Genomic DNA, 10,518 nt, shown 5'->3' on the forward strand with positions numbered 1-10,518 from the left:
TGTTAATAAGTTAATAAGTCCCCCGTATAAAATACATTAGACCTTTTTTTTTTCCCTTTATTATCTTAAAGCAAATTAAACGGATCTCGTTTTTTTCTCATTGCTAAATGTCGCCCAGGGGTTGTAGCTAAGACAGGGAAGGACGTGATGGAGAATGTGACGGACGGTCTCAATAGAGCTGTGTTTCAAGGCGCTGGGAGAGAGAGGGAGAGAGCGAGCGAGAGAGCGAGAGAGAGAGAGAGAGAGAGAGAGAGAGAAGGGGCGAGGAATCAAATCTAATTTGCGATTTATGTAATGCAAGCTCGTTTGGCTCTGACCATCCACGGTTAATTGACTGTCAAACGAGATTTGTATCCTTAGGCTACGTCTGAAACTGTGCCTGTCACACACACAGAGACAGAAACAGAGAGAGAGAGAGAGAGACACACACACACACACACACACACACACACACACACACAGAGCCAGAAAGAGCTTTGGGAGTCCGAAAAGCTCTCCCTTTTTTTTTTTTGGTGGGGGTTGAGGATGAAAAATCGGCGTCTCTTGTGAAATGCATCATTTTAGATTTCAGCTGAGTTTTAAGAAATGAATTTGCCGGAATCAACTTCACGGTAATAATAATCCTTGCATTTAAAATAACGCCCTATCACATCTTCGAGACGTCTCGAAGCACTGCACCGAATATACAGTAAAGTGAATTGACCGTATATTTTGCGGACGAAATGTTGCATCGGTAGATGAACGGTGTAGTCAGGAATCTTAATGCGGGTGTGTGTGTGTGTGTGTGTGTGGAATTTTAGATAAGTCCATGTGAAAGATTCCCAACACAGAAACAGTTTTTTTGCACAATTTATTCATTTCAAAACGTTCATTTTCCCACAATGGAAATTGTCATTTGGTTTTATCCCTCTTATCTGTCTTAATGACGGCAATTTGGTCACTCAATCCACGTCCATGGGACGCTGCTGTGCGCAATTGGCTGCCGTGTTTCACCCACAGTCACTGCACTTTACAGTATATGAAAGCTCAACAACGCGATAAGGCGCCATATCAATAATTATTATTGTCCTCTATTTTTCTGAACGATAAAGGTTTAGAAACTGCGCTCGAATTGAGGAAGGGGGAGAGATGTCTCACCTATGGGAACAATTTTTAGATGCGAAAAATTGGAATTTGGGGGCTATTTGAATTATTATTAAAAAAATTGCTGTTTTCTACACTAGGTGATAAAGTGCAAGATTCGCCCACAGCCCATCCCATGAAGACAGATCTGGATAACATGGAGAAAGGTGAGAACAAGATGGAGATGCGGGTGTTAAATTAGATCAAATAAACTACCTGTGAAAGGTAATAATAATAATAATAATAATCCTTGAATTTGATAGAACGCCTTATCACATCGTTGAGGCATCTCAAAGTGCTTCATAGAATATATATAAAGTGAATTGACTGTATTATCTTGTGGGAAACACGCAGCAGCCAAGAGAAGGCAAGACTGACATATTTAAAGTCTTTTTAATGATTTAATAATAATAATAATAATAATGGTCTGATTTGGTCACTCAACCCACGGCTGTTTATGGGACACCGCTGTGCGCAATTAGCTCCCGCGTTTCGCCCACAAAATACACAGTCACTACACTTTACGGTATATTCTGGCAAGCGCTTTGAGACGTCTCAGCGACATGATCAAGCACTATATCAGATGCAAGGATTATTATTCCTTGCTTTGCACACGCAGCGCCTCAAGGATCAATCCCAGTGCCCTGGTGTGCTTGCTGCTAAGTGTAGTGACTGTGCGTTTGTAAGCAACAATGCCAGAAATCCCCCTGTTACGCTGAGCTCCCTGTCTGTGCCTCTTCTGTTGAGGATCCCGCTGTTGGAAAAGAAAAGGGAGTTTCTCTCTCCTGGTGTCCTGGCTGACACTGCTCTATTTATATGATTCCCTGACAGCTGTGTGCAAATTGGCAGCCGTGCTCAGCTCCGAAAACACAGTCACCGCATTTGACAACAAATTTCTGCCGTTAAGCTGTTTCAAAGTGATAAGGTGCTGTATCAAACACAAGGATTATTATTATTATTATTATATTATTGTGTATAAGGTATTGTAGAAAATATATCCAGAGACTTTCTCTAATCAGGATGTACGTGTAACTCTCACCTTAATCTACAGTACATTTGCCATTGTGAAATGTGAATCTTGGACATTTTATGTTAACAGTAATCCTTGCATTTAATATAGCGACTTATCACGTCTTCGAGACGTCTCAAAGCGCTTCACGGAATAGACTGTAAAGTGACTTGACTGTGTGTTCTGTGGACGAAATCTGTTTCTCATTTTCTCCTATACAATAGACATATAGATAGAAACATGTCTAGGTGTTAGGGATATAAATAGGTGTAGTTCCCTCTGCTGTGGGATTTCAGTCCATTGCGATGTAGTGTGTATTTTTGCTCACGTCTCTATGCACATACGAACCTGCATTTGGTCACTCAATCCACGACTGTTTGTGGGGACGCTGCTGTGCGCAATTGGCTGCTGCGTTTCGCCCACAAAAATACTCACTTTCACCGCACTTTACAGTATATGTTCTGTGAAACCTTTGTGATGTCTCGACATCATGATAAGGCGCTTTATCAAACGCAATAATTATTATTATTAGTAGTAATATTATTATTAACTCCACACCCACCACATTTCAGTACTGATATCAGGACTGGAAATAAACCCATTTTTGGCAGATTCCCTGGTCTCTCACAATACACCTTTTTCCTCGTTTCATTTCAATTTGTTTCCTTTCTGAACAAATAGCTTTTTTTTTACACTCCTTATCCACCTGAGCTCACATGAGGAAAGTGGATAAATAGATAAATGGAGAAATAAGAAAGAGATATCTAGTGATACAGACATTGATATATAGAGGTTGATATATAGAGATAGAGAGGTTGTGTGATAAATAGAAAGAGAGAGAGAGAGGAATTAATTTCCTATTGATTTACTCAGCTGGGAGATTAGTGCTGGATGAATAAAAAGATAGATTAGGCAGATAGTGATGTAGAAAGTTAGATATAGATATTTATAGATAAAGATATAGAGATAATAATAAAGATGATAATCCTTACATTTGGAATAGCGCCTTATCACGTCTTCGAGACGTCTCAAAGCGCTTCACAGAATATACTGTAAAGTGAATTGACTGTATATATTGTGGGTGAAACATGGCAGCCAATTGCACACAGTAATCTCACGAACAGTTGTGGATTGAATGACCAAATTTCTTTTATCTTAAGGGATTATTATTATTACTACCCCCGGAAAAGCAATCTGCCAATCGATTAACAACCGGGTTCCTACTTACTGCTAGATAAACAGGGATAGATATAAGATACAGGTAGGTAGGGCAATTAATCGTCAACTCTCATAGATCAATGAGACAATTAATTGAGACAAACTGATAGAGATGGATGACGAAATGGAGCTCGGAACGCGATATAGAAGAGAGAGGCACATGGAAATGTTACAAGGTTTGACACAGAACCATACAGACATACACATAGATGAATTAACAGCTGATAGACTGACCGAGGGAGAGACAGAAAACAGCACCGGAACATGGATCCAGTTCGTTTTATTCAAATAAAACACAATTTCTCTGCGTGTGAGAGAGAGAGAGATAAAGTTTGTGTGTGTGTGAGAGAGGGAGTATGTGTGTGTTGGGAGAGAGATGTGTTGATATCTGTGATATTCAGCTCTCGCTCTTGTATGTAAACTCTGTCCTCGTCTATTTATTACAGAAGAGCTTCAAAAAGTCTTGTTGGAACAGATAGATCTGAGGCGGAGGTTAGAGCAGCAATTTCAGGCACTCAGAGGAGCAAACCCCTTCACTGTTGTCAGTAAGCAATTATTATTGTCATTATTAACCCCTCCCTGACTCACCCCACCCTCACCCCGGCACGAACGCACCCTGGCTGTATTTTAATTCCCAGTTTCTGAGTCAGCGTCAGATGGTCTGACACAGTCCAGGTCACAGCGAATGTCTGGGGTGGTGTAACCTGACCCCAAACACACACACCCGCACACATCCACACAAACAGACGCACACACACACACACCCCCCACACACACTCCCAATGAAACACACACCGCAGACACACACACCGCCCACACACCCACCCCACCCGCACACACACACACACACATTCACACCCCACCCGCGCACACACACACACGCAAATACACACACAGCAGCAGGGCTAGAACCAGGAAATCACCCCATTAAAACATCTGTCGAACAGTTTGCTCTTTAAGTCTGGATTTCATTCTACAGCACACACGTACACAAAATATTAGATATGTACATATAGATTACACGTGTACATATAGATCACATGTGTTCACATACATTACATGTGCTCACATAGGTTACACATGACACATGTGTAATTTCACGTGTACTGGAATAAACAGCCTGGCTCAGGCAGACATGATGGGGCAGAATTGTAGATCATTCCACCTTCAATAATAAAATTGCATTAAAACCGATCATCAGTGGGTAACCGAACAGTCAAATCGATGTGTAGGGAGATGGGGAGGATAAAAGCCCAATTAATGTTTGCAAAATCTATGTGAGATGATCAAGAATGTTTCCGTTGAAAGCATTTTTACATTATTGTTCAAAAAAAAAACAAATCAACAGAGTTTTTCCTCCTCAGGTACAAGACTCCTGGCAGATCTGACCGGTGTTTTTTTTTTCTCTCCTCTTGTTTTTTTCCCACTTATTGTTTAAAACCAGATAATTTTCACCATCAGATGAAGAGGGAGCTGTCATACAGAGAGGAGGTAACCCAGCAGTTACAGATGGTAAGGAAATACTCTACACCAGTCATCTCAGGAGTGGCTTTGACTGGTCGCGGAGAAAGCAGCCCGTGTAATAATAGCTTTAACAATAATCCGTGTATTTAATACATAAATAAATAATCCTTGCATTTGATATAGCGCCTTATTATGTCATTGAGACATCTTAAAGCGCTGCACAGTGTACGTACTGTGGAGTGAATTCACTATATTTTGGGGAGAAAATGCAAGGACTGTGTATTTATTAATTGATATATCACCTTTCACTGGGAGAGTGTTTCAGCGAGCGATGATTCTAGGATTTCCAGTGCTGTACTGAGTTTTTTGGGCAACTAATTTGCGCAAAGCCGTGGCACAAACAGCCCTGGAGTGAGTGACCAATTTTATTTGGGGGATACTGGGAGAGAGAGAAAAACACCTTTCTCTGTTCGAATAGTGCCGTGGGATCTTAACATCCGGGCAGACAGGACCTCGGTTTAACATCTCACCTGAAGGACGGCACCTTTGACAATGTAGCACGTACCCAGCATTGCATTCAGCTTAGACGATGTGATTCAAAGTCCCGATGTGGGGCTTGAACCCGCAAACTTCTGACTCAGAGGCGCGAGAGAGAGAGAGAGAGAGAGAGAGAGCGCTACAGACTGACACACTGTCCCAGCATTTGTTTTAAACTTCGATGTTCATTCCAGAGCTCCCCCCTTGATGAAGACACAAACATTTCCTATTTAGAAACTGAGTAATATAAGAATGGTTGCTTTTGTCCAGGGAGAGAGAGCTTTTTTGGAGTCCAGTAGCTCAGTGGTTAGAGCACTCGCTTTGCAAGTGAGAGACCTAAGTTCAATTCCAGGCAGAGGGCGAAACCTTGGGCAAGTTTCCTTACTCCACACAGAGCCTAATAATAATCCCTCCAAAACCAAAAACAATAATAAAAATTGGTCATTTTCAATCTACGACTGTTTGTGGGACATTGCTGTGCGCAATTGGCTGCCGCGTTCGCCCACAAATATACAGTCAATTCACTTTACAGTGTGTTCTGTGAAGCGCTTTGGGACGTCCTCCTGACGTGAAAAGCGCTATATCAAATGCAAGGATTATTATTATTATTATTTTTTGTGGAGTCCAACAGGGTAGTGGTTAACACGCGACTTGCAAGTGAGAGGACACGTGTTCGATTCCCGGCAGTGAGTCGGAACCGGATTGTTAGTCGATTGGCGGATCGCTCTTCTGGGGTTAATAATCCCTTTTAAAAAAAAAGTATTTGGTCACGTAATCCGCGGCTGTTTGTGGGACGCTGCTGTGCGCAATTGGCTGCCGCGTTTCGCCCACAAAATATAGTCAATTCACTTTACAGTATATTCTGCGAAGCGCTTTGAGACGACAACAACAACACAATTCTATTTGTTTAGCGCCTTTCACGTCGGGAGGACGTCCCAAGGCACTGGGTCGCGTGTTAAAACACTGTATCAAATGCAAAGATTATTATTATTATTATTATTGCCTTTTCTATCTCCTACAGCCATTTCACCATCCAACTGTCTCTCTGTCTCTCTATCATTTTCCTCTCCCTCTTCGATCTCTCTCCTTTACAGCAAAATCTGTGAAGCGCTTTGAGACGTCTCGATGACGTGACAAGGCGCTGTATCAAGTGCGAGGATTATTATTATTTATCTGCCGTTCCATTAACTATCTCTCTCTGTCTGTCTCCTCTCCTCTCACAGTTCTCTCCCTCTCTGATCCCAGTCTCTTTCTGTCTCTTTCTGATCAGTTTTCCTTCTCTTTTCCATGGGATATTGTACTCGTCATTATAATAATAATTGTTGAATTGACTGTGTATTTTGTGGGCGAAACACGGCAGCCAATTGCGCGCAGCAGCGTCCCACAAACAGTCGCGGATTGAAGTGACCAATTTATTCTTTTGGATCTATTTAATATGTATCTGCTTTGCTGTTTGTTATCTGTCAGACCATTTCGCGTTTAAGTGCAAGACCTTAAAGAAACATCCAAGCGGAAAAAGTATTTTTATGTTGCCTTTATTTTTGTGTACGTACTGGGGGAATTTTACACCAGAAAGGCAATGGAAATGGCAGCTTCAAAACCTTCCCCGATCACGTGGTGCCACCCAGTGTCACAAATTCAAATAGCGCCAAAATACCGATACCAAAAGGCCTCGAAGGCCCTCACAGGGAATTGATGTCAAGGCCCGTGAGAGATTGTGGCACTTGCACAACAGCAACAGTGGCCAAAAGGACCAGTTTATCAGGGGATTGGCGGCCAGGGACACACCGCAGGATCTTTAAGGTCCACCTGAGGACCTTGGTTGAACCTCTCATCCGAAGATCGGAGTCACTGACAAGGCCGGGTTCCCCCCAGCGCTGCACTGGGGCGTCAGTCTGGACCGTGTCGGTTCGAAGACACCGGGCCCTGGGGTTTAGATCAGGACGGAAGACAAAACGACAACTTGCATTTATATTGCGCCCTTCGCGTCTCTTCGCTCTGAGGCGCCATGGAGGGCGCTATATAAATCCAAGTTGTTGTTGTTGTTGTTGTCTTCCTCTTCAACTGCTTACGGGCACCTCCTCCCTCCCCGCCGCTTGGGGTCAGGCTCCACCGCTGTTAAGCGCTCCAAGGCGCTATCCCGTCTGATTGGCGCTATATAAATGCAACTTATTGTTGTTTGAACCCACACTCAACAACAACAACATTACCTCTGCACACAGCGCCTTTCACATCGGCTTGTCGTCCAGAGCAGCTGGACAATCAGTGCTTCGGATCCGAGCTGGGGGTCGGGGAGGGCGCGGGGCAGGGGTTGGGGGAAGGGGAAAGAGGGGGTGATCTTCTGACTTAGTACCAACTGCTACCAACTGAGCCACAGTGTCACATCAAGATAAAGATGGGATCATTTCAGCATAAAGGGGACCATTCAGTCCACAGTTCCCTACTCTTCTAAACCGCCCTTTTATCAATTATAATTAATTGCCTGACAAATGCGGAAACCCATCACCATACTGAAGAGTATCCAAACCACAAAGTCCTGTCACCCCAATGTTTTGTTTTCTACCCTGAAACAACTGACCAACAACTGAAACACGTGGAAGAATGACGATGATGGTATTTAGAAGCACTTCACTGAATTCAGGACAAGTGTTTTAACTGTATATAGATGGGGGTGAGTGAGTGAGTGAGTGCCATCATTTTCATGGCAAATAATGATCCATCACCAAGTTCAGTGCTTCATCTCTCGTAACATGGATGGAGTCAGTGAGGAGGAAGTTACTGGTGTCAGACATTGTTACCCTCGACTCATTTGCAACAGGAAATACACATTCATTGTAAGAGAGAGAGAGAGAGGGTAATAATCCCCTCGAAAAATAATAATAATTTGGTCACTCAATCCAGGCAATTGTCTGCTGTGTTTTTCCCACAAAATATACACTCCGCAGTATATTCTGTGAAGTGATTTGTACATCTCGCAAACGTGATAAGTCGCTATAGAAAATGCAAAGATTATTATTAATAATATATAATAATAATCCTTGCATTTGATATAGCGCTTTTCACATCTTTTAGACGTCCCAAAGCGCTTCACAGAATATACCATAAAGTGAATTGACTGTATATTTGTGGGCGAACGCGGCAGCCAATTGCGCACAGCAATGTCCCACAAACAGTCGTAGATTGAAAATCACCAATTTATTATTGTTTTGGTTTTGGAGGGATTATTATTAGGCTCTGTGTGGAGTAAGGAAACTTGCCCAAGGTTTCGCCCTCTGCCTGGAATTGAACCCCAGGTGTCTCGCTTGCAAAGCGAGTGCTCTAACCACTGCGCTCCAGGACTCCACTAGTGCCATACCTCCTGATCAGGCAGTCAGGAGTTTGGTTTAACATCTCATCGAATAGAGCAACCCTCCCCCAGCACTGCACTGGAATGTCAGCCTTGGACTGTGAGTTCAAAGTCCTAACGTAGTGTGTGAATCCACAACGTGTGAGACGTCTCAAGCCCTGACCTGAATCTATGAGATGTTAAACTGGAGTCTTGTCTTTACCTATTCAACAGCAGCACATCAGAGGGCTGTGCGCGTTCAAGATTTTGTGACGCAATTGGAAAAGAGAAGGCAGTTTCTCTCTCTCTCTCTCTCTCTCTCTCTCCCCCCCGGTGTCCTGGCTAACAATCCCCCCCCAGATAAATTTGGTCACTCACTCCTTGGCTGTTCGTGGGGCACTGACTGCTGTGTGCAAATTGGCTGTAGCGCTTTGTCCACAAAATCTACACGATCACACTCACTGTCGAGTCTATCCTGTGAAGGGCTTTTAGCCACCTCGATGACGTGCTGAGGCGCCGTATGAAAATACAAGGGTTGTTATTATATTATTGGTATCGGGGAGCTTCTCAGATGACAGCTCACCGCAGTGCGGAGAATGCAGTGTGTGTAACCCTGGCGTCTCTCCCGATCCCCCCAGATCCCGTACACAGCCGGCCTGGGGAGGAAGGAGAAACTCAACTCACAGCTCAACAAAAGCTAAAAGGTAAGATGGGCGCAAAGGTAAGGTTGCCAACTCTGGCTGGACGTCCTGTGGGACGGATGGGTGCTGAGCTGCGTTGCTGGGAAGCTACAGGGAGATCCTGGTACCTGCCGTCTACCTCGTGAGGCTCAAACCCTCGCTCGTCGGATGTTGAACGACCCACTAGCAACTGTCCTCCTTGGGGGGAGGAAAGTGGAGGGGGTCTCCTCGGAGCTGAACAGGCTCCAAGGTGACACATTTGGCAATGGAAAGTCAGAATCAAGCCCGCCCTTGTTCTAGCTGGACAAGCAGCGGGAAAGCTTGCCAGACAGTTATAAAGTGAGACAGCACTTTGAGGGAGGGTCAGCCAACTTAGTCAATGGTCATCAGGAGCATGGCCTCTTCAGCCCACCACATAGCAGTGTGTTGTTGTTGTTGTCAGAGAGGACCTTATGCTTAGACTCCAGCAGTTTCCCCAGCGTAAACTCTGGGTTCCCTAAGCCTTGGCTCTTGCCAACCTACGCCTAATGCTTTCCGGAACTAGGTAAGCAGGGATGCATCCCTCCAGGGAGAGAGAGAGCGCATTCCAATACAACAATCTATCTCTGAGATTTCTGCCGGGGAAATGGGGAACCAGTGGGTCCGGGCGAGGATGGGGGTGATTGGATGGGGCGGGAGAGGACACCAGCTGCAGAGTTCTGGATGTGTAGGGAGGAGATAGTGGTGATATGAATTGACGGCTGTTTCTCTGGTGCCAGGCAGAGGACACACATCGCCGTGCTCAGCAACACCTTGTTTATAAGACACCGGCCTCTTGGGCAAGTCTCCAACTTGTGCCCACGGCAACCAACCCGAGTGACAGACGGCCGAGGGCATTGAAGCACAAAGACATCGAAATCAGCAGCAAAAATATCCAAATCAAGCAGAAATCATCGATTCTCCCCCAAATAATCCCCTCCAAATAAACCCCACCTTGTACCTGTTAGTTCACATGTTGTTAGTAGCTGAGAAACTACCGCAGACCGGTTCACCCACCGGTAGGTACATCATTTGTCATGTGAAGATTCCTGGTGAGAACATGCTAGAGACATTGGTGAGAACATGCTAAGGACGTGGGTGAGAACACGCTCAGTACATGGGCAACCCCCGTTAAGGTGACCATT

The 10,518-nt window shown here is 44.3% G+C and overlaps 1 protein-coding gene across 1 annotated transcript in view; it reads left to right on the forward strand.

Moving 5' to 3' along the window:
• skor2 (SKI family transcriptional corepressor 2) overlaps window positions 1-10,143 on the forward strand; it is a 17,964-nt gene extending 7,821 nt beyond the window's left edge. Inside the window, 5 exon segments of the mRNA XM_042331997.1 lie at window positions 1,224-1,289; window positions 3,796-3,894; window positions 4,794-4,861; window positions 9,314-9,379; window positions 10,114-10,143. Coding sequence (XP_042187931.1) covers window positions 1,224-1,289; window positions 3,796-3,894; window positions 4,794-4,861; window positions 9,314-9,376 — 296 coding nt within the window. The 3' untranslated portion in view covers window positions 9,377-9,379; window positions 10,114-10,143.
• Window positions 10,144-10,518: the final 375 nt, after the last annotated feature.

The sequence above is a fragment of the Callorhinchus milii genome, unplaced genomic scaffold (assembly GCF_018977255.1).
Source record: "Callorhinchus milii isolate IMCB2004 unplaced genomic scaffold, IMCB_Cmil_1.0 Scaffold1, whole genome shotgun sequence".
Lineage (NCBI taxonomy): Eukaryota > Metazoa > Chordata > Chondrichthyes > Chimaeriformes > Callorhinchidae > Callorhinchus > Callorhinchus milii.